Raw genomic sequence first — 26,990 nt, forward strand, 5'->3', positions numbered from 1 at the left:
TTTGTACTCCCTCCGTAAACTAATATAAGAACATTTAGAACACTACTTTAGTAATCTAAATATTTTTATATTAGATTACAGAGCGAGTACATGACATAACCCTATTCTCTTAACAAAATGAGGGACTAGGTTAGGCCTAAACTTATTTCCTGGATCCATAGCTTACTCTAGATGAGAACGGCGTTTTGGCTTTCGGCCTCCATAGAGGCCAAAATTTTGAAAAAATCGAAATTCGAAAATTTGGTTTTAGAAAATCCGAAATAAAATTGCACAACTAAACAAGAATGTGAGGCCGATGTGTGTAGAATTTCAGGTTGAAATACTGGGAGACGTGACCTGTATAAAAAAGATGAATAGTATAACGTGTTAAAAAGTCTCAGATTTTACGCAGCCCTTATTTCAACGTATTTAGTCCTAAAAATTTACACGCTTATACACTATACCTTCATCCTATCCATGCATTTTTTTCAGATTTTTTGAAATGTAAAAAAAAATACGAATTTTTATGAAATTTGAATTTTGCATTTGGAGGCCTTCATGGAGCTCGGCCTCCAAAAGCAATTTTCGACTCTAGACTTGCCAACTTACAGGTAAGTTTGTGTGAATATGAGTCCCATAACCCATTGTACTCTTTTGTGCTATTATTTTTGAATAAATGATGACTATGGACCCCACAGTAAATAGCCAAAAAGAAGAAAAAAACAAAGCCAAAAGACACGGCACAACCACACACAAAGAAAGAACATCTACATATGGGACTCTTCTGCAGAAGTGAATGGCATGCACTCCACATGCTGGACAACAGTCGCAGCATCGCCATCACTTTGACATGCCGACGAGCAACGACATCGAACGAAGGCCACGTCGCCCACACGATCGACTCTCCACAGCGAGAACGATGCTGGTGATTACGTGTCTTTCTGCGTACGACCAAAGCTACGTTGTGGAAGATCCAGCTCGCCACCTTTATGCATATATCGATCTATATATATGTCTAGGAGGATACATGGTTACACGACGATCCACGCGTGCATATACACAAAGGTGACAGTGCATCATCATCGGTGGCGATAGCTAGCTTTACGTCTGTGTACTACCAGAAATCAAACAGCAACATAAAGATATTTGAAAGACAATGAAAGGAAAGAGGATGGATCGTTTTCGTTTGCCCTAAAAGAAAATGCGGTGCAATCCACTACCTCGTCCATCGTCGGTCGCATATCAATCGTTCATTCCGCCATCTCACCGTGCGTGTGTTTGTGTACACGTCGTCTTGTATACTCCCTCCGTTCTAAAATAACTGTCTTAAACTTAGTATAACTTTATATTAAAGCTAGTACAAAGTCGAGACAGTTATTTTGAGACGGAGTGAGTACGTAACATCCAATCCATGCCCAAATACCTCGGTAATTAGTTAACGATGATGTGTACGTCTCATACTAGATACTACTGCCTTTGTGCTGCTGCTGGAAAAGAATGAAAGGGATAAAAGAGAGAGGGACCAACCAAGCCAAGCTAGTGCATGGGATTAGGCGATAGTATGTGTGTAGAATCTTCCATCCTTGCCTCTTTTTGATTGTGATAATAATGCACTAGTGCAAGGTAAGTCATGTCGATCGTAGCTAGCTGGATCGATCTATGCTATGCACATATACAGTTTCGACACGTACGTCGACAGCACCACCTCACTAAAATGACATGCAGAAAAATCACTCGTAACACCGTTTTATCCAAAGTGAAACTTGTGTGAGGAGCCTATAATAACTAGCATGATGAACACACACGCATACACACAAACACGCTGCATGCTAACATGACTCATGCAAAGATCATGCAGTAATGCGAAGAGTGTCGGGGTTTTGATATTATCTCGTAACAAACCGAGCGAAAAGGGGGAGTAAATTCCCGCACGTCCGTGCTTTGATCGAAGGCACGCAAAGCCAATGGTTGGTTTCAATGTTCGTGTCGGCAAGCGGTTTTTTGATATACCGTGTGTGTATGAATCCGACATCCATGGTCAGCTGGACATCCATGCAACATCCATCGGTTTATGTTAACAATTGTTTTGTTTCAAAATGCCATATAAGATTGATGTTGGTGTTCTTTGTGTTTCAAAATCTATAATAATGTAACTATGTGTATGTAACATTTGAAAGGAAAAGTATATGTATCATTAGGTTCTTGTCGGGTTTCTTTTTATTCCTTAGGGCATCATAAATTTTTGCCCGCATGTCAGCAAGGCTCGTGCGTGCATGGAATCTTAACTTAAACTTGCGAACTAAATGAGTAGCTCGTGACTCAGCTTGACTCAACTCAAACTTGGTCACTAGCGAGTCAAGTCAAGTTTTAATCCGAACTCATTTACAAAACAAGTTTAGTGAGCCGAGCTAACGAGTTACTCGGTTAGCTCCTTAAGCTCGTTAATAGGAGGGGCATGGGATAAGTACTAATATTATTGTCATTTGGTGTACCAAATGTTCAATTGATGTAAAATATTGATTACCGTGATCTGTAAATAAAAGTATTGTGTACAATTATATTTTATAAGTGTTTTTTGCGGGTATTTTTGTAAGCCAATTGCATATATAGTTGTATATTTCCTTAGTTACATGTTTTTCTTGTTATTCACATCTATAACAAGCTTGATGAGTTACACAGAGTCAAGCTAAGTTTAAATCTGAGCTCATTATGTTAACAAATCGAGCCGAGCTAACTCATTATCTTAACAAGCTCAACGCTCTGATATTGGTGGATCAAGCTAAGTTTAAATCCGAGCTCATTATACTAACAAGCGTGCACGGTAGAAATACACTTTTATCCCTAGTTACGTGCTTGTGTTCACTTTGCATCTACCAAGTCCTTGTCCCAATATAGCAGATTACGCGTCACGAATGTGTGCATTTTTAAAAAAAAGGAGGCTTAGCCCCAGCCTCTGCATCCCACGAATATGTGTGCATTGCCTTGGAAAAGAAAAGAAACAAATGTGTGCACCGGGTAGAGAGGCACAGATGCTCGGCAGGGATAAATGAGAATTTTGCTTTCTTTGGGAACAGGTTACTACAAGCGGAAAGAGGAGATATAGCAAGGGTCTGAGTTTTTTTTTTTGTCTTTTTAGTTATTATTTACATTAAATTTAAGAATGAATTTCGGTTTTTAACCCCTAATTTAGCATTTTTTACATCGATTACCTCATTTAACAACTTTTAAACCAGATTACCCCATTTAGTAACAATCTTGACTGATTTTACCCCTTTTATTTTTTAAAAGCCTTCTTGCAAAGATCGTGTTTTACTTGAGAGTTGAGACTAACTGTCAAGCATATATTTCTACTAAAAAAATTACATCCTATTATATTAGTAACTGGTAGTAATAATTTCAAATGGACACACATCACTGAGCCCAACTAAAAAACACATGTTCGGCAATAGCAATGCAGATCTGTAAAATAGAATGTAATGTTTTATTTGTTGATTTCCCAAAGCATAAAATAAATGCTGCCTGCGATGGTTTGCATCAAGGAAGAAAATTGAAATATCATCACATTAAACCTACGAACCACAACCCAGAATGCAAAATTGAACGTACTTGACCGTTTAAGATAACGGTTCGTCTTTCTTGCGATGTGGTACACACATACACCTGAGAGCCACGAAAAAAAACGGGCGCTAAATCAAGTGACCGGTTCTGGCATTGGAAGAAACGCCAAGAGGAATCTGATTGCACGGAGTTAGCTGGCAGATCACTCTCAAAAGAATCACTGTAGTAAAAACTGGTAAAACTTTGAAAATTTATTAAATGGGATAATTAGTGTTAAAAATGTTAATGTAACGGTAAAAACTAGAATTCACTCTAACTCTAATAAAGATATGGCTTTTCCTTTCCTCTCGTTATTGCGGCGGTTAGGGCAGTCACCTCCTCCAATTTTTGCCAGCGAGCACGTGGATCATCTCCCCGTTGCCTCCCACTTAGGAGAGCGGAGGCGGGGAGGAGGATCCCGATGCCTCTACTCTTGCTAGTAGTTTAGATTAGTCTATTTTTTTACTCGCATGAACGTTGTTCGGGAGGATGGTGGTGCTTCATCTTTAAGTTGATCTTCCTCTTTAAGTTCGTCAATTGGACTAGAGTCTGCGGAACTGTTGTCTTTTTGAGGAGGCAAAGTTAGAGCAAGTACAATAAGGTACAGTCAGCAGGCTGTAAGGATTAAAATACTATATTTTTGCTGAGTTGGATAAGAGAGAAGAGGAGAGATAAGGGAAGCGGGCTCTTCGTGAAGAGTCAGCTCTAGCACGTGCTCCTAGGTGCTTTGTGAGAATGAAAGGTGGGCCATATATGATGAAAGTAGTGCTCTTTTATAGCTAACTATTGTACAATCTAGCTATAAGATGGGTTATAAGACTACTTATAGCCAGCAGTTGGCTATACTATTAACCATGCTCTTAAGTGTTTTCGCTGATAACGAGATTTTATGTCACACGCTTTGGACCGATTCAACAGTTTAATAATGATGGTAACGACTCTGGTGTGTAGCCATGCTCAAAGTCAAGCCGACAATGGCAGTTAAGAGTCCTTCATTTATTTTCTTTATTATTATACTTCCTCCGATCTTAAATATAAGTCTTTTAAGAAATTTCACTAGAGGGACTACATACAGATGTATATAGACATAGTTTAGAGTATAGATTCATTCATTTTGCTTCGTATGTAGCCCTTTAGTAAAATTTCTAAAAAGACTTATATTTAGGAACGGGGGGAGTATTTACGATGCTTTTTCATTCTTATACTACTCCCTCCGTCAGATTTTTTCACTGTTTTGACCCATGTGATGAAAATATTGCACGAAATGAACTCTGATTGAAAACATTTCACGATCTGGCCCTTTTTGAAACGCCAGAGCCCGTGGCGTTGCAGACGAACGTAGAAACGCCAGTCCACTGTGGCGTTGCAGACTCACTCAAACGCTAGTCTACCTTACGTTTCAGTCCACATAGAAACGCCAGGGATACTGGCGTTGCTGACCACGAGCGAAACGACATGGTCCATGGCGTTTCAGCAGTACACATGTTGCTGGCAGCATGCCGTGGGCTGGCTGGATGCCGTCGTTGCGTTCAACAGTGGGTCTGTACCGCCAGCACTGTTGGCGTTTCACAAATGGGTCTGCAACACCACATTAGACTGGCGTTACAAGAAAGAAAAAACGCCATGGTAGACTGGCGTTGCATAGTGGGGCAGCAACGCCACGGCTTGTGGCGTTTCACAGTGGGTCTACAACGCCACATTAGACTGGCGTTGCAAGAAAGGAAAAACGCCACGATACACAAGCGTGTCACAGTAGGGCAGCAACGCCATGGTAGACTGGCGTTGCATAGTGGGGCAGCAACGCCACGGCTTGTGGCGTTTCACAGTGGGTCTGCAACGCCACATTAGACTGGCGTTGCAAGAAAGGAAAAACGCCACGATAGACAGGCGTGTCACAGTAGGGCAGCAACGCCATGGTAGACTGGCGTTGCATAGTGGGGCAGCAACGCCACGGCTTGTGGCGTTTCACAGTGGGTCTGCAACGCCACATTAGACTGGCGTTGCAAGAAAGGAAAAAATGCCACGATAGACAGGCGTGTCACAGTAGGGCAGCAACGCCATGGTAGACTGGCGTTGCATAGTGGGGCAGCAACGCCACGGCTTGTGGCGTTTCACAGTGGGTCTGCAACGCCACATTAGACTGGCGTTGCAAGAAAGGAAAAACGCCACGATAGACAGGCGTGTCACAGTAGGGCAGCAACGCCATGGTAGACTGGCGTTGCATCGTGGGGCAGCAACGCCACGGCTTGTGGCGTTTCACAGTGAGTCTGCAACGCCACATTAGACTGGCGTTGCAAGAAAGGAAAAACGCCACGATAGACAGGCGTGTCACAGTAGGGCAGCAACGCCATGGTAGACTAGCGTTGCATAGTGGGCAGCAACGCCACGGCTTGTGGCGTTTCACAGTGGGTCTGCAACGCCACATTAGACTGGCGTTGCAAGAAAGGAAAAAACGCCACGATAGACAGGCGTGTCACAGTAGGGCAGCAACGCCATGGTAGACTGGCGTTGCATCGTGGGGCAGCAACGCCACGGCTTGTGGCGTTTCACAGTGGGTCTGCAACGCCACATTAGACTGGCGTTGCAAGAAAGGAAAAACGCCACGATAGACAGGCGTGTCACAGTAGGGCAGCAACGCCATGGTAGACTGGCGTTGCATCGTGGGGCAGCAACGCCACGGCTTGTGGCGTTTCACAGTGGGTCTGCAGCGCCACATTAGACTGGCGTTGCAAGAAAGGAAAAAACGCCACGATAGACAGGCGTGTCACAGTAGGGCAGCAACGCCATGGTAGACTGGCGTTGCATAGTGGGCAGCAACGCCACGGCTTGTGGCGTTTCACAGTGGGTCTGCAACGCCACATTAGACTGGCGTTGCAAGAAAGGAAAAAACGCCACGATAGACAGGCGTGTCACAGTAGGGCAGCAACGCCATGGTAGACTGGCGTTGCATCGTGGGGCAGCAACGCCACGGCTTGTGGCGTTTCACAGTGGGTCTGCAACGCCACATTAGACTGGCGTTGCAAGAAAGGAAAAACGCCACGATAGACAGGCGTGTCACAGTAGGGCAGCAACGCCATGGTAGACTGGCGTTGCATCGTGGGGCAGCAACGCCACGGCTTGTGGCGTTTCACAGTGGGTCTGCAACGCCACATTAGACTGGCGTTGCAAGAAAGGAAAAAACGCCACGATAGACAGGCGTGTCACAGTAGGGCAGCAACGCCATGGTAGACTGGCGTTGCATCGTGGGGCAGCAACGCCACGGCCTATGGCGTTTCACAGTGGGTCTGCAACGCCACATTAGACTGGCGTTGCAAGAAAGGAAAAAACGCCACGATAGACAGGCGTGTCACAGTAGGGCAGCAACGCCATGGTAGACTGGCGTTGCATCGTGGGGCAGCAACGCCACGGCTTGTGGCGTTTCACAGTGGGTCTGCAACGCCACATTAGACTGGCGTTGCAAGAAAGGAAAAAACGACACGATAGACAGGCGTGTCACAGTAGGGCAGCAACGCCATGGTAGACTGACGTTGCATAGTGGGGCAGCAACGCCACGGCCTGTGGCGTTTCACAGTGGGTCTGCAACGCCACATTAGACTGGCGTTGCAAGAAAGGAAAAACGCCACGATAGACAGGCGTGTCACAGTAGGGCAGCAACGCCATGGTAGACTGGCGTTGCATAGTGGGGCAGCAACGCCACGGCCTATGGCGTTTCACAGTGGGTCTGCAACGCCACATTAGACTGGCGTTGCAAGAAAGGAAAAAACGCCACGATAGACAGGCGTGTCACAGTAGGGCAGCAACGCCATGGTAGACTGACGTTGCATAGTGGGGCAGCAACGCCACGGCCTGTGGCGTTTCACAGTGGGTCTGCAACGCCACATTAGACTGGCGTTGCAAGAAAGGAAAAAACGCCACGATAGACAGGCGTGTCACAGTAGGGCAGCAACGCCATGGTAGACTGGCGTTGCATAGTGGGGCAGCAACGCCACGGCCTGTGGCGTTTCACAGTGGGTCTGCAACGCCACATTAGACTGGCGTTGCAAGAAAGAAAAAACGCCACGATAGACAGGCGTGTCACAGTAGGGCAGCAACGCCATGGTAGACTGGCGTTGCATCGTGGGGCAGCAACGCCACGGCTTGTGGCGTTTCACAGTGGGTCTGCAACGCCACATTAGACTGGCGTTGCAAGAAAGGAAAAACGCCACGATAGACATGCGTGTCACAGTAGGGCAGCAACGCCATGGTAGACTGGCGTTGCATCGTGGGGCAGCAACGCCACGGCCTGTGGCGTTTCACAGTGGGTCTGCAACGCCACATTAGACTGGCGTTGCAAGAAAGGAAAAAACGCTACGATAGACAGGCGTGTCACAGTAGGGCAGCAACGCCATGGTAGACTGACGTTGCATAGTGGGGCAGCAACGCCCCGGCCTGTGGCGTTTCACAGTGGGTCTGCAACGCCACATTAGACTGGCGTTGCAAGAAAGGAAAAACGCCACGATAGACAGGCGTGTCACAGTAGGGCAGCAACGCCATGGTAGACTGGCGTTGCATAGTGGGGCAGCAACGCCACGGCCTGTGGCGTTTCACAGTGGGTCTGCAACGCCACATTAGACTGGCGTTGCAAGAAAGAAAAAACGCCACGATCGACAGGCGTGTCACAGTAGGGCAGCAACGCCATGGTAGACTGACGTTGCATAGTAGGGCAGCAACGCCACGGCCTCTGGCGTTTCACAGTGGGTCTGCAACGCCACATTAGACTGGCGTTGCAAGAAAGGAAAAACGCCACGATAGACAGGCGTGTCACAGTAGGGCAGCAACGCCATGGTAGACTGGCGTTGCATAGTGGGGCAGCAACGCCACGGCCTGTGGCGTTTCACAGTGGGTCTGCAACGCCACATTAGACTGGCGTTGCAAGAAAGAAAAAACGCCACGATAGACAGGCGTGTCACAGTAGGGCAGCAACGCCATGGTAGACTGACGTTGCATAGTAGGGCAGCAACGCCACGGCCTCTGGCGTTTCACAGTGGGTCTGCAACGCCACATTAGACTGGCGTTGCAAGAAAGGAAAAACGCCACGATAGACAGGCGTGTCACAGTAGGGCAGCAACGCCATGGTAGACTGGCGTTGCATAGTGGGGCAGCAACGCCACGGCCTGTGGCGTTTCACAGTGGGTCTGCAACGCCACATTAGACTGGCGTTGCAAGAAAGAAAAAACGCCACGATAGACAGGCGTGTCACAGTAGGGCAGCAACGCCATGGTAGACTGGCGTTGCATAGTGGGGCAGCAACGCCACGGCCTGTGACGTTTCACAGTGGGTGTGCAACGCCACATTAGACTGGCGTTGCAAGAAAGGAAAAAACGCCACGATAGACAGGCGTGTCACAGTAGGGCAGCAACGCCATGGTAGACTGGCGTTGCATCGTGGGGCAGCAACGCCACGGCTTGTGGCGTTTCACAGTGGGTCTGCAACGCCACATTAGACTGGCGTTGCAAGAAAGGAAAAACGCCACGATAGACAGGCGTGTCACAGTAGGGCAGCAACGCCATGGTAGACTGGCGTTGCATCGTGGGGCAGCAACGCCACGGCTTGTGGCGTTTCACAGTGGGTCTGCAACGCCACATTAGACTGGCGTTGCAAGAAAGGAAAAAACGCCACGATAGACAGGCGTGTCACAGTAGGGCAGCAACGCCATGGTAGACTGGCGTTGCATAGTGGGGCAGCAACGCCACGGCCTGTGGCGTTTCACAGTGGGTCTGCAACGCCACATTAGACTGGCGTTGCAAGAAAGGAAAAAACGCCACGATAGACAGGCGTGTCACAGTAGGGCAGCAACGCCATGGTAGACTGGCGTTGCATAGTGGGGCAGCAACGCCACGGCTTGTGGCGTTTCACAGTGGGTCTGCAACGCCACATTAGACTGGCGTTGCAAGAAAGGAAAAACGCCACGATAGACAGGCGTGTCACAGTAGGGCAGCAACGTCATGGTAGACTGGCGTTGCATAGTGGGGCAGCAACGCCACGGCTTGTGGCGTTTCACAGTGGGTCTGGAACGCCACATTAGACTGGCGTTGCAAGAAAGGAAAAACGCCACGATAGACAGGCGTGTCACAGTAGGGCAGCAACGCCATGGTAGACTGGCGTTGCATCGTGGGGCAGCAACGCCACGACTTGTGGCGTTTCACAGTGGGTCTGCAACGCCACATTAGACTGGCGTTGCAAGAAAGGAAAAAACGCCACGATAGACAGGCGTGTCACAGTAGGGCAGCAACGCCATGGTAGACTGGCGTTGCATAGTGGGGCAGCAACGCCACGGCTTGTGGCGTTTCACAGTGGGTCTGCAACGCCACATTAGACTGGCGTTGCAAGAAAGGAAAAACGCCACGATAGACAGGCGTGTCATAGTAGGGCAGCAACGCCATGGTAGACTGACGTTGCATAGTGGGGCAGCAACGCCACGGCCTGTGGCGTTTCACAGTGGGTCTGCAACGCCACATTAGACTGGCGTTGCAAGAAAGGAAAAACGCCACGATAGACAGGCGTGTCACAGTAGGGCAGCAACGCCATGGTAGACTGGCGTTGCATAGTGGGGCAGCAACGCCACGGCTTGTGGCGTTTCACAGTGGGTCTGCAACGCCACATTAGACTGGCGTTGCAAGAAAGGAAAAACGCCACGATAGACAGGCGTGTCACAGTAGGGCAGCAACGCCATGGTAGACTGGCGTTGCATAGTGGGGCAGCAACGCCACGGCTTGTGGCGTTTCACAGTGGGTCTGCAACGCCACATTAGACTGGCGTTGCAAGAAAGGAAAAACGCCACGATAGACAGGCGTGTCACAGTAGGGCAGCAACGCCATGGTAGACTGGCGTTGCATAGTGGGGCAGCAACGCCACGGCCTGTGGCGTTTCACAGTGGGTCTGCAACGCCACATTAGACTGGCGTTGCAAGAAAGGAAAAACGCCACGATAGACAGGCGTGTCACAGTAGGGCAGCAACGCCATGGTAGACTGGCGTTGCATAGTGGGGCAGCAACGCCACGGCTTGTGGCGTTTCACAGTGGGTCTGCAACGCCACATTAGACTGGCGTTGCAAGAAAGAAAAAACGCCACGATAGACAGGCGTGTCACAGTAGGGCAGCAACGCCATGGTAGACTGGCGTTGCATAGTGGGGCAGCAACGCCACGGCTTGTGGCGTTTCACAGTGGGTCTGCAACGCCACATTAGACTGGCGTTGCAAGAAAGGAAAAACGCCACGATAGACAGGCGTGTCACAGTAGGGCAGCAACGCCATGGTAGACTGGCGTTGCATAGTGGGGCAGCAACGCCACAGCTTGTGGCGTTTCACAGTGGGTCTGCAACGCCACATTAGACTGGCGTTGCAAGAAAGGAAAAACGCCACGATAGACAGGCGTGTCACAGTAGGGCAGCAACGCCATGGTAGACTGGCGTTGCATAGTGGGGCAGCAACGCCACGGCTTGTGGCGTTTCACAGTGGGTCTGCAACGCCACATTAGACTGGCGTTGCAAGAAAGGAAAAACGCCACGATAGACAGGCGTGTCACAGTAGGGCAGCAACGCCATGGTAGACTGGCGTTGCATAGTGGGGCAGCAACGCCACGGCTTGTGGCGTTTCACAGTGGGTCTGCAACGCCACATTAGACTGGCGTTGCAAGAAAGGAAAAACGACACGATAGACAGGCGTGTCACAGTAGGGCAGCAACGCCATGGTAGACTGGCGTTGCATAGTGGGGCAGCAACGCCACGGCTTGTGGCGTTTCACAGTGGGTCTGCAACGCCACATTAGACTGGCGTTGCAAGAAAGGAAAAACGCCACGATAGACAGGCGTGTCACAGTAGGGCAGCAACGCCATGGTAGACTGGCGTTGCATAGTGGGGCAGCAACGCCACGGCTTGTGGCGTTTCACAGTGGGTCTGCAACGCCACATTAGACTGGCGTTGCAAGAAAGGAAAAACGCCACGATAGACAGGCGTGTCACAGTAGGGCAGCAACGCCATGGTAGACTGGCGTTGCATAGTGGGGCAGCAACGCCACGGCTTGTGGCGTTTCACAGTGGGTCTGCAACGCCACATTAGACTGGCGTTGCAAGAAAGGAAAAACGCCACGATAGACAGGCGTGTCACAGTAGGGCAGCAACGCCATGGTAGACTGGCGTTGCATAGTGGGGCAGCAACGCCACGGCTTGTGGCGTTTCACAGTGGGTCTGCAACGCCACATTAGACTGGCGTTGCAAGAAAGGAAAAACGACACGATAGACAGGCGTGTCACAGTAGGGCAGCAACGCCATGGTAGACTGGCGTTGCATAGTGGGGCAGCAACGCCACGGCTTGTGGCGTTTCACAGTGGGTCTGCAACGCCACATTAGACTGGCGTTGCAAGAAAGGAAAAACGCCACGATAGACAGGCGTGTCACAGTAGGGCAGCAACGCCATGGTAGACTGGCGTTGCATAGTGGGGCAGCAACGCCACGGCTTGTGGCGTTTCACAGTGGGTCTGCAACGCCACATTAGACTGGCGTTGCAAGAAAGGAAAAACGCCACGATAGACAGGCGTGTCACAGTAGGGCAGCAACGCCATGGTAGACTGGCGTTGCATAGTGGGGCAGCAACGCCACGGCTTGTGGCGTTTCACAGTGGGTCTGCAACGCCACATTAGACTGGCGTTGCAAGAAAGGAAAAACGCCACGATAGACAGGCGTGTCACAGTAGGGCAGCAACGCCATGGTAGACTGGCGTTGCATAGTGGGGCAGCAACGCCACGGCTTGTGGCGTTTCACAGTGGGTCTGCAACGCCACATTAGACTGGCGTTGCAAGAAAGGAAAAACGCCACGATAGACAGGCGTGTCACAGTAGGGCAGCAACGCCATGGTAGACTGGCGTTGCATAGTGGGGCAGCAACGCCACGGCTTGTGGCGTTTCACAGTGGGTCTGCAACGCCACATTAGACTGGCGTTGCAAGAAAGGAAAAACGCCACGATAGACAGGCGTGTCAAAGTAGGGCAGCAACGCCATGGTAGACTGGCGTTGCATAGTGGGGCAGCAACGCCACGGCTTGTGGCGTTTCACAGTGGGTCTGCAACGCCACATTAGACTGGCGTTGCAAGAAAGGAAAAACGCCACGATAGACAGGCGTGTCACAGTAGGGCAGCAACGCCATGGTAGACTGGCGTTGCATAGTGGGGCAGCAACGCCACGGCTTGTGGCGTTTCACAGTGGGTCTGCAACGCCACATTAGACTGGCGTTGCAAGAAAGGAAAAACGCCACGATAGACAGGCGTGTCACAGTAGGGCAGCAACGCCATGGTAGACTGGCGTTGCATAGTGGGGCAGCAACGCCACGGCTTGTGGCGTTTCACAGTGGGTCTGCAACGCCACATTAGACTGGCGTTGCAAGAAAGGAAAAACGCCACGATAGACAGGCGTGTCACAGTAGGGCAGCAACGCCATGGTAGACTGGCGTTGCATAGTGGGGCAGCAACGCCACGGCTTGTGGCGTTTCACAGTGGGTCTGCAACGCCACATTAGACTGGCGTTGCAAGAAAGAAAAAACGCCACGATAGACAGGCGTGTCATAGTAGGGCAGCAACGCCATGGTAGACTGGCGTTGCATAGTGGGGCAGCAACGCCACGGCTTGTGGCGTTTCACAGTGGGTCTGCAACGCCACATTAGACTGGCGTTGCAAGAAAGAAAAAACGCCACGATAGACAGGCGTGTCACAGTAGGGCAGCAACGCCATGGTAGACTGGCGTTGCATAGTGGGGCAGCAACGCCACGGCTTGTGGCGTTTCACAGTGGGTCTGCAACGCCACATTAGACTGGCGTTGCAAGAAAGGAAAAACGCCACGATAGACAGGCGTGTCACGGTAGGGCAGCAACGCCATGGTAGACTGGCGTTGCATAGTGGGGCAGCAACGCTACGGCTTGTGGCGTTTCACAGTGGGTCTGCAACGCCACATTAGACTGGCGTTGCAAGAAAGGAAAAACGCCACGATAGACAGGCGTGTCACGGTAGGGCAGCAACGCCATGGTAGACTGGCGTTGCATAGTGGGGCAGCAACGCCACGGCTTGTGGCGTTTTTAAAAGGGTCAGATCGTGAAATGTTTTCAAATCTGGTTTATTTTGTGCTCATGTTTAAAAAAAAGGTTAAAACAGTGAAAAAGTCCCCCTCCGTCACAGTTTATAAGACATACACGTGTACCTAGATCGTCAATTTTGACTTATATAAAATATATTTTTTAACATAAAAACTATATCATTAGAAAAAAACATGTAAAGTTTTTAATGATATATTTTTTATAATATATGCCTCTCATTAAGTTGGTCAAATTAATGACCTAGATACACGTGCCGGACTTATAAACTGAACAGAGGGAGTATAGACTTTGAGATTCTTTTAAGAATAAAGATAGATGTCACCCGCAATAAATAAATAAAGATTATTCAGGCTTTTTTTTTAATTATTTCTGTGAGATAGAAGAAAGAATGATGAATGAGCAGCGACACAGCACGTGGCATGCTTGCTTGCTCCAGCTTGAGGACCGGGCCGCCGACGCGTGGCCCCCACCCACCGAACCCAAGACGCCAACGCTAGGCAAAATTGATTGGTCCGGCGGATGTGAGCGAGTGAGGCTGAGGTGCGGCCCCCACACCACATCCTAGTGCCGCTGTCGGCCAGAAGCATCCAACTCCAACCCCAACCCCAACCCGATCCGCCATCCTCACCGCCCGGCTGTAACAGCATCTCCAACGGCGTAAAAGTTTTAGCACGTTTTTGTATTATTTTTTTATTGTACAGCGATCAACATTGCTTCTTCAGACACCCGTTTAAGAAAACACGCGGTGCAAATTATGAAGACACCCGTTTAAGAAAACACGCGGTGCAAATTATGAAGCATACGCGATTCGACTCTCCAAATTTATTACGTGCGATAGCGTTTTTTTTAATGCATGTCTAAATTTTTTGACGCGTGCAGTGTTTTGCAGCCCCTACTGGAGCTGTCCGGCGCAAAAAAATATATCAGTTTTTTAGCACGCGAAGTTGTTTTTGACGCCTGTTGGAGTTGCTCTAAGAGCAGCTCTAACAGACCTGTAAATTGGTTGGAACTGTAAAATGCCAGAGGCTACACGAGTTTGGTTCTTTTTGGGCTAGATCAGAGCCTGTATAGTCGCTCGACCCGTAATTTTTATAACAATGGCCCGTGAACCGACTTCTCCATACAGTACATCTACGGGTTGACGGCTTCGATACGGGAAGAAACCCTATCTGCACGCCATCGCCAACCCCGAATTCTCCTCGCGATTTCTCGTCGTCGGCGAGCTAAATCTCCCCTCTCCTCCTCGAAATGTGGCCTCATAGTTGGTCGGCGGATCGCGACGGTGGCGAAGATGACCTCGAACAGAAGCGGTACATGGCATCGGACGTCGTGTGGAAGAGGGCCCCGAGCCGCTACACCAACCAAGGCCTTTCGCCGCCGATGTCGCTCCTCCGCCGCGAGACGGAGGAGTACGACCGCATGATGGCGCGAATGTATTCCGATGCGGGCAGTTCCTCCGCCTCGGGCAGATCCGCCGGGGCATTGAGCTACCGCACGCTGGCACCGATTAAAAGGGAGCCGACGGAGCTCCCGCCGCTCCGCACGGTGAAGAGGGAGCTGGAGGCGGAAGCGGAGCTAGAGCTGACGGGCCGACAACGTACAGTAGTTTCATTTGCAGTTTTCTGATCTGACGCACATTTTTTTAAAAATTTATATGTTTATTTAGATTTTTTTTAGGGGAGTGATCTGCGCCGGTCCAAACTTTCGGCCGGCCGCGCGCGGGCCATACGATCCACCAACCCCCGCGCGTCCGCACCGTTGGATCCGCCTGCAACATTTTTCCCCTATGCAACAAAAATTTGATTCGATGCAACAATTTTTTTAACGGTTGCAACAAAAAACAAAATTTGTAGCAAAAAAATATCTACGTGAATGTAGCAAAAAAACGAAGCTGATGGTACGTGGTAGCAAAAGTCAAACGCCAGTTGTAACAAATATTTACGTGACATGTATGCAACTTTTTTAGTGAACGGTTGCATCAAAACATGATGCCGGTTGTAGCAAAAATTAACATGGTTGTAAGAAAAGTAAAAAAACATCGATTGTAATGAAAAATCCGATGAACTGGAGTTGCAACCAAACATATATGCAACTTTTATACTGGGACAAAATATAGTAAAAAAATACTTGCAACAAAAATGACGCTGGTTGCAACAAATATAAACGAAAAATATTGCATCCATTGACCAACGAAGCGCGCGGGATGGGAAAAATGTTGCATGGGCCAGCACGCGAGGGGGCGACCGGCGCGCCGGGTGGAAACGATTCCTTTTTTTTATCCACTGCATTTTTTTTCGACCCGTATCCGAGACAGACATGACACAAACTGTGTATAAGGATCGGTTTTTTAAAAGGCCTGTTAAAGTTGCTGTAAACATGTGGTATGCCGCTGCCATTGCCCACCCGATCGAAGGAGAAGGAGAAGCACAAGGCTCAGGGAAATAAATAGGCACACCCCCTGCCCACAACCCCCTCTCACTCCCCCACTGCTAGCGCTAGCTGTTCTAGCCAAGCTCCCCATCCTTCCTTCCCCTGCCCAATCCATCTCCAACCAGCTACAAGAACCCATCAATGGCGATAGGGGCGTTCGTGGAGGGCCCGGCGGGCGGCGGCGGGTACAACGGCCGCGTCACCTCCTTCGTCGTGCTCTCCTGCATCGTCGCCGGCAGCGGCGGCATCCTCTTCGGCTACGACCTCGGAATCTCAGGTTATTTACCTCCTCCTCCCCTTACAATTCCTCCCATCCACCTAGCATAGCATTCCTTCCTTCCGGGAGCCAGCCGGAGTTGAGAGCGAGCGAGGAGAGAGGTCAGTTAACTGATTAATACAGTAATAATTATTCATTAAGTGCATGCACACTCAAAGGAACGGGTTAGTAATTAATTTTGGGTGTACTCTTTGCGGTGCCAGATTGATTGGATTGGATTGGATCGGATCATTGGATGGATGGGCTTCCCCTTCCTTGCGCATTTAACACCTACCCAACCTACTAGTACTCGTACTACCGCCCGTATGCATGATTGTTCACTGCCACTTGCTACTACCAGCAACCAATTCAGTGCCCCACTTCAGCTCATCAGCATGACTTCTTCTTATCCTAAATTTTTTTTACTTCTTATTCTTCCTCTTGTTCATTTGATTAGGGACCGGTGACGATCAACTCACCAACATCACTACTCCCTCCGTCTTGATGCATCATTAGGCATTTTATGAAAATCAAATAATCCAAAAACGCTACTCTAAGGCACATTACAGTATTAGTACTCCATATTATTTGTAATCCAGTTAACAATACTGTAATGATTCAGGGCAACAAGGGAGAACTCAACAATTCATTTATTAACCAATCCTAGTACTCCATCAATCTAGTCTTCTACTTTAATAATAAGACTATGACTGATGTGATTTGCCAAGCCAGTTAACAATAACCACTGTACATGCTCCTACATACATACAAACATGATGTGTTACTGATGTTGATTGATGGATGACCAAATGCACAGGCGGCGTAACCTCCATGGAGTCGTTCCTGAAGAAGTTCTTCCCGGACGTGTACCACCAGATGAACGGGGACAAAGCGGCCGTCTCCAACTACTGCCGCTTCGACAGCGAGCTGCTCACCGTCTTCACCTCCTCCCTCTACGTCGCCGGCCTCGTCGCCACCCTCTTCGCCTCCACCGTCACCACCCGCTACGGCCGCCGCGCATCCATCCTCATCGGCGGCTCCGTCTTCATCGCCGGATCCGCATTCGGGGGCGCCGCCGTCAACGTCTACATGCTCCTCGTCAACCGCATCCTCCTCGGCATCGGCCTCGGCTTCACCAACCAGGTTCCTGCCTGCATCTGCATCTCCATGTCATGTCACAACATGCTTACTTAGTTAGTTCGTTAGTCTTTCAATAATGATATTCCAGTCACAAGCAAGTCCATGATCCCATTTGACTTTGACACTTGGTACCGAACTTGATCACGAGAGGCAGACGTCACTGTGTAATTTGTCCAGTTCAAAGCTGCCACACACCCAAGATTGTTTAGTGGACTTCATTTTCTACAAGTAGCTTTCTTACATGGCCATTCCAGTCTAGCCAGAAAGCAACCTGTTGTGGTCGCCGTCTCACTGTGGATCCACTTTTGTCCTTGTCAAAATTGGCAAGTGGCACCACACCTACTTACTGTCCAGAGATTATTCATTCATACCAATACAATTACCTCAAGGAAAATAATCTGTTTGAGAGTGCACATCAATAGGAATCAAAGTCAAGTCAGTAGTCTTCTTCATGGACGCAACGACAATTTGGCCCACAAGTCAAAATTTCAACCATTATTGTTGTGGCAGAATGAATTGGTATAAAATTTTACTTTCAGTGGATTGGATGGATTATTTCTACTTTATACACCACGGGAATTTGTTAATCAATTAGATAGAAACAACAAGACAGCAACAAAATAGATCAGCGTCTCAACTTGCCACAGTATTGCTGCTGCCTCAAGGAAAATGTTCCGTTTTGAGATATTTCAAGTTAATAGCTGCAACAATCAAAGTCAAGTCAGCAGTCTTCTTCATGGACACAAAGACAATTTAGCCCACAAGTCAATTTTTCAACCCTTATTAAATGTGGCCAGAATGAATTAGTACAATTTCTATTTTGGGGAATTTGATGGATTATCTCTTTCAAATAAAATATCAGGATTCATTCGTTAGATCAAACCAGCAAGAAACCTACAAAACATATCAGTATCTCAACCTGCTAAAGTGGTGACTACTCACATCAGTGAAAGAGCAGAAAAGGAAGTTCACTATGATTCATCACCAAAAGCAACCACCAGCGCAATGTGTTCTTTTGCAAAAGAGAAATACAAGATGCTCTCTCCTGAAACTTTTATGCTGTCTCGACTTTCTTTTCATATTCGTAATCTAGAAAGTATATTCATGTGTCCCCCTTGCGATATGATTTTGCAAAAACGAAATACAAGATGCTATCTCATGAAACTTTATGCTGTCTGAATTTTCTTTTCATACGCAATCTAGAAAGAATATGCATGTGTCCTACAAGTATATCTTTTCCAGGAGAATTGCAGGTTAGACTTTTATTGTACTGGCAACTAACTAATGAGTAAATTGTATTGCAGTCGATTCCACTATACCTTTCAGAAATGGCGCCGCCGCAATACCGTGGCGCCATCAACAACGGCTTTGAGCTCTGTATCAGCATCGGCATCCTCATCGCGAACCTCATCAACTATGGAGTGCAGAAAATCGAAGGAGGATGGGGGTGGAGGATATCACTGTCCATGGCTGCTGTGCCTGCTGCATTTCTGACTATCGGTGCGATCTTCCTGCCTGAGACCCCCAGCTTCCTGATCCAGCGTGATGGCAATGTCGACGAGGCGAAGATAATGCTCCAGAAGCTGCGTGGCACGACGGGGGTTCAGAAAGAGCTCGACGATCTGGTCACCGCTAGCAACATATCCAGAGCAATCAAGAACCCGTACCGGAACATCCTGAAGAAGAAGTACAGGCCGCAGCTCGTGATAGCCCTCCTCATTCCTTTCTTCAACCAGGTCACGGGAATCAACGTGATCAACTTCTACGCCCCGGTCATGTTCCGGACCATCGGGCTAGGGGAGAGTGCGGCACTCATGTCAGCGGTCGTGACACGCCTCTGCGCCACAGTTGCCAACATTGTGGCCATGATCGTCGTCGACAAGTTCGGGCGCAGAAAGCTGTTGCTGGTAGGCGGTGTTCAGATGATCCTGTCACAGTTCACGGTAGGCGCGATCCTGGCCGTGAAGTTCAAGGACCAAGGAGTCATGGGGAAGGAGTACGGGTACCTGGTCCTGATCATCATGTGCGTCTTCGTGGCGGGGTTCGCCTGGTCCTGGGGACCTCTCACCTACTTGGTCCCGACAGAGATCTGCCCGCTGGAGATCAGGTCGGCAGGGCAGAGCGTTGTGATCGCGGTCATCTTCCTGATGACCTTTGTGATCGGGCAGACGTTCCTCAACATGCTGTGCCATCTCAAGTTCGGCACCTTCTTCCTGTTCGGAGGGTGGGTGTGCGTGATGACGCTGTTCGTCTTCTTCTTCCTGCCGGAGACGAAGCAGCTGCCCATGGAGCAGATGGAGCAGGTCTGGAGGAGGCACTGGTTCTGGAAGAGGATAGTTGGGGAGGAGGAAGAGGAGGTGGATCAGGCGCAAACTGGAGCAGGAACCATATCCATGTCCACCACATCACATAGCAGTTAGTGACATTCTTTTGCGGGGGTGCAAAAACCTGCACTCCAAAAATGATGAACTAGTCCGATGATCAGTATATATCTGCATGTACAAGGGGAGGCACTCAATATAGCCACATTATACTGTATGTATCCTAACTCAAGTCAATAGTTTAGTGCACCTGTGAGTATGAATTGATGATGTAACCTATAGAAGTTGATAGTATTTGGAATGGCAGAAGGTAATAAGGTAGGAGTATATTGCAGCTTGACTAAATAAGATCAAGGTTTTGTAAGCTCTGCTTATTATAATTACGCGTGTCAGTCAGAAGACAAGCCCTCACCTCTACTGTATATGGAAGAAACCACCTTATATATGATTGTGATTGGGTTTTCATCAGAGTGCAAGGATCTATCTGTCTATCTTGGGATTCAGATAATGTATCTCCTGTGAGGGCACACATTTACATTTATTCACATCATATTTGTTTGACTGCCTTGAGCTGTTGGTTGAACTGTCCTGTGTTTCTCACCTTGGTAATACAGATATGCAGAGTCCTGCAATAAAGAGAAGAGAAGAGAACAACACAGTTGGTGTGAAGGGCAGCTGAACAGAACGCCATGGAACAAGACTAGATCAGTGTGCTGCCCAGCCTAAGCAATGTGGAATGGCAGCATGGTAGCCAACATTTTACTAGCCGTTTTGTTCATGCGCGCCTAACAGGAATGCGATTTTGACCCTAAATCGTAAGGAAAATCCTGTTGGGTCTCAAACCAGCGCTGGAGCTATGAATCAGTGAAGTGGTTCCATAGGAGAGTGCAGTGGATGAGGATCCATGGTGAAGAGAGTGCAGTGGATGAGGATCCATGGTGATTCAGCAGCTTTGGGGGTGGAGGAACGGGGGCGTGGAGAAGAGACAGGTGGTATACCTTACTGCCGGAGGGACCTCGTCGGCGTGAGGGAGCGGCGCCCGGCCGCCAGGCAAGATCATCCTCTTCCCAGCGGCCGGCGGCGGCCGCGGCTCCTCCCCTCCAGAGACGGCCCGTCTCAGTGTGCAGCGCTGACAGACAGAGCGGAGGGTTTTTTTTTTTCAGGGACGAAATAGCGGAGGTTGGTGGGCCGAGCCGAGCCCTAGAGCAGGAGACGAAAGGATGGGCCGAACAACAACCAGCTGGGCCGACCCACGAAGCCTAGCGCGGCCCATGCGACCAGGTCCGTCGCGTCCTACAAACCCCGCACCCCCCTGCTCTCTTCTCTTCATTTTTTCCTAACCGCCGCGCCGTAGCGTACCTTCCCTCCTCCCTCCTCCTCCGCTCCGGGGACCTCGCCGTCGCCGACGCGGGCCGGAGTGAAGCACCGTCCGCGCTCCACGGGTAAGCCCCGCTCCAGGCCCCACCAAATGCATGTCAAACCCCTCCCCCCGCTCGCCCGCGCCGCGCCCCCCACCCCAGAGCGCGCGCGCGACCGCTCGGCTCGGCTCGAGCAGCCCTAGCCTACCCTGTCCTCGTCGGTGGCGGAGGCGGGGCTTAGCGCGGCATCTGCGGCGCCGGAGCCCCTGTGCTGCTCCTCGCTCTCTCGCTCTTCCCCGAGCAGACCAGTGCGCGCGCGCACGAGACTGCTCTGCTCGGTCTCGAGAGGCCCTGGCCTAGTCGTCGGCGCGGCGCGCGTTGCGGTGGCGGAACTCTCGTGCTTCTCTCTCTCTCTCGCGCGCGCGCGCTCTTCCCCGACGAGAGCGCGTCGGGTAATTTCCTGCTGCTGCCGTTGCTGATCGGTTTCGTTTCTGCGCCTCTTGCTGATGAACCAGGGCATGTGAGCGATCCACCGATGGCCGCCAAGGAGGGAGACGGGACCGGAGCGGGCACCGTCGTCGGGCTGGCGCTCGGCGGCTCCAAATCCAGCGCCTATGTCCTCCAGTGGGCGCTCGCCAACTTCGTCAGGGACGACGCCGCCCCTCCCGCCTTCAAGCTCATCCATGTCCTCATCCCGGTCCTGGCCGTGCCCACGCCACGTACGCTACGCTGCTACTCGCCCCTCTCCTTCTTCCTCCTCGCTTCCGCCCGCTTCAGTTCCTTTCGCTATGTGCTCACCATGTGTTTGTGTTTGTGTCTGTGCCTGTGTCTGTGTCTCTTTGTGGCTTAGCTCCAGTGAAGAACCGCCTCCCGATTGATGACGTCAGCAGCGACATCAGCGTCGACTATCTCCACGGACTGTGGATCAAGAAGCAGGAAATGCTGCGCGGCTGCAAAGACACATGTGATGAATACAAGGTGGTTTCAGTTACTAGCAACTACTCCGTTTCCATTTCCTGTTCTAGACTGAATCTGAATGAATTGATGGATGGATGGATCGACCCCCTTGTATGTTGGTTGGATTTATCTGTTTACTTGATTGGCTCAGGTTGACTTGCGTTAACAAGTACTCCATTTCCATTTAATATTCTACACCGAATGAATGCATCAGCTCCTTTGCTGTTGGTTGAATTTATTTGTTTACGTACTAGACCCAGGTTGACTTGCCTTGACAAGGATGTTTCCATCTCCTATTCTAGACTGGCTGACTGAATGCATCAACCCCTTGTCTGTTTGTTGAATTGATTTCTTTACTTACTGGTCACATGTTGAATGCATGCAACAACCCCTTTGTTGGTTGGATTTAGTATTTGTTTACTTGCTAGTCACATGTTGACTTGCCTTACCACGGAGCATGTTTCCATTTCCTATTCTGGACTGACTGGATGAATGCATCAACCCCTTGTCTGTTTGTTGAATTGATTTCTTTACTTACCTGGCTCAGGTTGAAGCTCAAGTACTTGCGAATTCGAACGCATGTGTGTTGGATTTAATTGCTTACTTAATTAGCTCAGGTTTACCTGCCTCAACAAGTAGTAGTAGTCGGTATCCATTTCATATTCTAGGCTGAATGAATGCAGCACCCCCTGGTCTGTTGGTTGAGTTTATTTGCTTACTTACTTGGCAGAGGTTGACTTGCCTTAACAAGCGTATTTCCATTTCCTATTCTAGGCTGACCGGATGAATCAACCCCTTGTCTGTTGGTTGAATTAATTTGTTTACTTACTTGGCTCAGGTTGAAGCTCAAGTACTGCTTGTTGAGGGTAGCGATGTCGCAGATACCATTTCCAGTCTCGTTGTTCAGTACCAGATACAGATCCTCGTTGTCGGTAACCCTTCCAGCAAGAACCCATTCACTGGGTAGCTCCTCATACCCATACCTGTACTGTACTAATTCGTGATGAATAATAATTAATGTGCATGCTCCTGCTGATCATTGGATGATAAATGTCTTATATAGGAGTTCCAGTACAAGTAGGACGACCACCAAAATTTGCAAGAGTGTCCCCAGCTTTTGCACAGCATATGTTGTTTCAAAGGATGGATTGTCTTCAATTTATGCTTCTGAGTCAGAAAGCGGCTCGCCCTCTGGCTCTCTAGTACCAAAAGGCAACTCCGAGAGCTCCGAGACCGAAGAATTTATTACAGATTCCTCAAGATCAGGTAAGGCCCCGTAGTCGTCAAGCTATCACCAAATGTTTCTCACGTATTGTTTCCTTTATGTGCATCTTTGGTGTGCAATATATTCCTTCCCGTTTCTTATTGCTGCTGGAACTGTGAAACTGCAGCAAGCTTGCATGAAGACATAAGTCTATTATTGTTTCTATTGCTTGGCTTAAAAGTGTAATCTTAAATGAAAACTTAAGCAAGTTGGAGTTGCTTATTTCTCCTTCTCATCATCTGAATGTTACCTGTTCCCCTGTCTCATCAGATTTGGATGACAGTTCAGGGCAGGGCCTGCCACCCTCCAACTTGGCATCAGAGAAGCTCGAAAGTTGTTCATCTGTTGAAGGTTTTACTTTATATGATTATCTCAGTGGAAATGCATCAGTATATCCCGACAAGGACAGAAGAATTACCCCATCCACTGGTTCTGAAAGATCTATATCAAGTCAATCGCAGGGTTCGGACAAGGTGCTAACAAAAGAAAGTTCACTGCTGGGATCAATGCTTTCAGACAACAAGGTTGGTGGTGCAATTTCTTGCTTATTGACAGGAGTTTAATTATACGAACGTCTTCATTGAGACTATATTTGCACGTCCAACACATGGCTTTTGTTTTTGTTAATTGCAGGGTTCGGACAAGGTGCCAGCAAAAGAAAATTCACTGCTGGGATTAATGCTTTCAGACAAAAAGGTTGGTGGTGCATTTTATTGGTTATTGACAGAATTTTAATTATATGAACATCTTCATTGAAACTATATTTACTGTCCAACACATAGCTTTTGTTTTGATTTTTTGCCCAGATAACAGCTAATATATTAAAAACTCCCCAGGTTTTTGCTCACTTTGCCACAGTAATTTGTTTTCCTCCAATATCCGATTGATAACTAGTTACTATGGAGTTGGCACGTGCCTTATGGATTATGAATTATTATAGATGCATTTTTAATTAGGCAAATGATAACTGTTGCGCTGGAAAAGGATGTGAATGGAATATGTTATGTGTTGGGGATTGCACTCTAACTCTGTTCTCCTCTGATAACCTGTCTCAATGCAGAATGATGTCAGTACAGAGCTCGAAAAGCTGAAGCTTGAACTGGGACATATACAAGGAGCATACAAACTCGTCCAGGATGAGTCTGCCGATGCATCTCATCAGGCAAGTCAGTGGTGTGGTTGCTGTCAAAAAGGGTGAATTTACCAATTCAGTACAAATGTTTAAATCATCTTACCTCTGATCCTTATTGATGTCGGTCAGGTGAATGAATTAGCTACCAGGCGCATGGAAGTGGAAGCTCAGTTAAGTGAGATACAGGCCAGGGTGGATAAGGCCAATGACGATGTACTGGAACAGACGGCGCAGAGACTTGTCGCAGAGGAGGCAACAACCCAAGTAAAGCATCTTACGAGGTTGGAGGTTATTCAGAAAAATAGGCTGCTGGCAAAGGCATCCAAGGACGCTGACAGGAAGGCGAGGCTGGAGAAGCTCCTTGTACTTCAAGACGACTCGTACTGGACGTTCACTTGGGAAGAGATCGATAACGCTACAGCATCATTGTCAGAGTCACTCAAGATCGGGACTGGGTCTAATGGAACGGTATACAAGGGCCATCTCAATCACTTGAATGTAGCGATAAAGGTCCTTCATTGTAATGACAGCTCCAGTACCAAGCATTTCAACCAAGAGGTACCTATCGGCTGACTTCATTCTGTGCTTCTTCTTCTGGCGAGCTGTTTGTTTATTAGGCAGCACTGTATGTGTTTTTTATGGCCTTTTCATCATGACATGGTGAAGCAGGCAGCAAGGGTCCCATGTTGAGAATTTTTATGTCAAGTTCTTAAGTGGCAATGCTCGTTCAAAAAAAGTTGATGCAAGTGCCTGTTTCTGCAGCTTGAGGTTCTGAGCAGGATACGCCACCCGCACTTGGTGATGCTCCTGGGAGCCTGTCCGGACAAGGGCTGCTTGGTGTACGAGTACATGGAGAACGGCAGCCTTGCGGATCGTCTGCAGCTGAAAAAGGGCACACCACCTATCCCATGGTTTGATCGCTTCCGTATTGCCTGGGAAATTGGGTCAGCCCTCGTGTTCCTGCACAGCGCAAAGCCCAGCCCAATCATCCACCGTGACCTGAAGCCTGAAAACGTCCTCCTCAACAGCAACCTAGTGAGCAAGATTGGTGACGTGGGCCTGTCAACCCTGATGCCACCCAAGGAGACTCTGTCAAACCGCACGGTGTTCAAGAAGACGGGTCTGGCGGGCACACTGTTTTACCTGGACCCGGAGTACCAGAGAAGCGGGCAGGTGTCGGTGAAGTCGGACACGTACGCGCTTGGCATGGTGATCCTTGAGCTGCTGACGGCCAGGTCACCGATCGGGCTACCTGAGCTAGTGGAGCGAGCGGTGGAAGGCGGCCGGATCACTGATGTCTTGGATGAGGGCGCAGGGGAGTGGCCCGTGAAAGAAGCGCATGAACTTGCCCAGCTAGGCCTCAAGTGTTTGGAGATGCGGAGCAAGGACCGGCCTGACCTCAAGAGCGTGGTGGTGGTGGAGCTGGAACGGCTGAAGCATATCACGGCCGGTATGCTGGAGCTGGCGCGGGCCTTGCCTGGCTTGCCCGGGCCGCCGCCCAGCCACTTCATGTGCCCAATACTCAAGGTACGTACGTATGGTTTCCACAGTGGGAAATAGCTTGTGGCATAGATTTTTGGTGCTGCATCTGCATGGATGTTTGATTAATACTACTCCGTACTTACTTAGTAATCCCTGTGTGTGTGTGTGTGGTTGGTGCAGAGGGTGATGAAGGACCCGGTGCTGGCGGCGGACGGGTACTCGTACGAGCGCAGCGCGATGGAGATGTGGCTGTGCGACATGGACACGTCGCCGGTGACCAAGGCGCGGCTGCGTGACAAGAAGCTGGTGGCTAACCTGTCTCTTCTGAGCGCCATCACGAGCTGGGCGGCCCGGGGGGGAGGCTTCTAATGGTAAATAGCTAAGTCAGTCTAACAGACAGTAGAGAGTGCTGCACATATATATCATCGGAGTTTGGTTGGATTGGGTTTGGAGAGAAGGTTAATGCGGGTATACTAGGAAGAGAGAGAGGTGTTTTTGTGCGTCTGTTATTTCGTGTCAGCTGCTGCTTGTGCATGAAGCGAAGGAGCAATTTTGCTGCAACCATATATACTGTTGGTGGTTATCATACTACGATGATCAGGACCTGGACACGCTATTTTGCTGTCGAGGAGCAATTTTGCTGTAAGTAGACTAGTGGAGATGTCCAGGACCAGGAGAGTAGGGCAGAGGGTAGATGATCCAGAGGGCTGGCGATTGCATCATGAGTTGATGTTGGTCGTCTAAATACTAATAAGGATAGGATACGGAGAATTTTGGTTGGATGGATGCCGTACGCGTGGTTATGCTGTACGTGCTATTGTGTCTTTTGGCATTGAAACTTGTTGGAGGATGTGGCCTTTTTTGTACTGGTGTTGTTGGCCTTGTGCTGCGAAAGCCAGATTGAGATGAGAGATGAATGAAAAAATGTGGATATCGTTTTGGTTTTGGGTGCACTTTC

General features: G+C 49.2%; 2 protein-coding genes across 3 annotated transcripts; both read left to right on the forward strand.

Annotated features, from left to right (window-relative positions):
* Positions 1-16,093: 16,093 nt before the first annotated feature.
* On the forward strand, positions 16,094-20,302 carry LOC123450008 (hexose carrier protein HEX6-like). The gene is made up of 3 exons (XM_045127402.1): positions 16,094-16,399; positions 17,196-17,521; positions 18,823-20,302. Exons 1-3 carry the CDS (start codon positions 16,264-16,266, stop codon positions 19,936-19,938), a joined length of 1,578 nt encoding a protein of 525 aa, XP_044983337.1. The 5' UTR covers positions 16,094-16,263; the 3' UTR covers positions 19,939-20,302.
* Positions 20,303-21,040: 738 nt separating this feature from the next.
* On the forward strand, positions 21,041-26,977 carry LOC123450007 (U-box domain-containing protein 52-like). Of its 2 annotated transcripts, none has more exons than XM_045127400.1 (11): positions 21,041-21,120; positions 21,713-21,916; positions 22,048-22,175; positions 22,993-23,117; positions 23,218-23,420; positions 23,689-23,942; positions 24,052-24,114; positions 24,479-24,580; positions 24,680-25,108; positions 25,313-26,077; positions 26,213-26,977. In XM_045127400.1, the coding sequence occupies exons 1-11, from the start codon at positions 21,060-21,062 to the stop codon at positions 26,399-26,401; spliced, it is 2,523 nt and encodes an 840-aa protein (XP_044983335.1). In that variant the 5' UTR covers positions 21,041-21,059; the 3' UTR covers positions 26,402-26,977. The 2 variants fall into 2 exon arrangements, with proteins under 2 accessions (XP_044983335.1, XP_044983336.1); XM_045127401.1 differs by having other exon boundaries at positions 22,054-22,175.
* The last annotated feature ends 13 nt before the right edge of the window (positions 26,978-26,990 follow it).

This window comes from Hordeum vulgare, chromosome 4H (genome assembly GCF_904849725.1).
Source record: "Hordeum vulgare subsp. vulgare chromosome 4H, MorexV3_pseudomolecules_assembly, whole genome shotgun sequence".
Lineage (NCBI taxonomy): Eukaryota > Viridiplantae > Streptophyta > Magnoliopsida > Poales > Poaceae > Hordeum > Hordeum vulgare.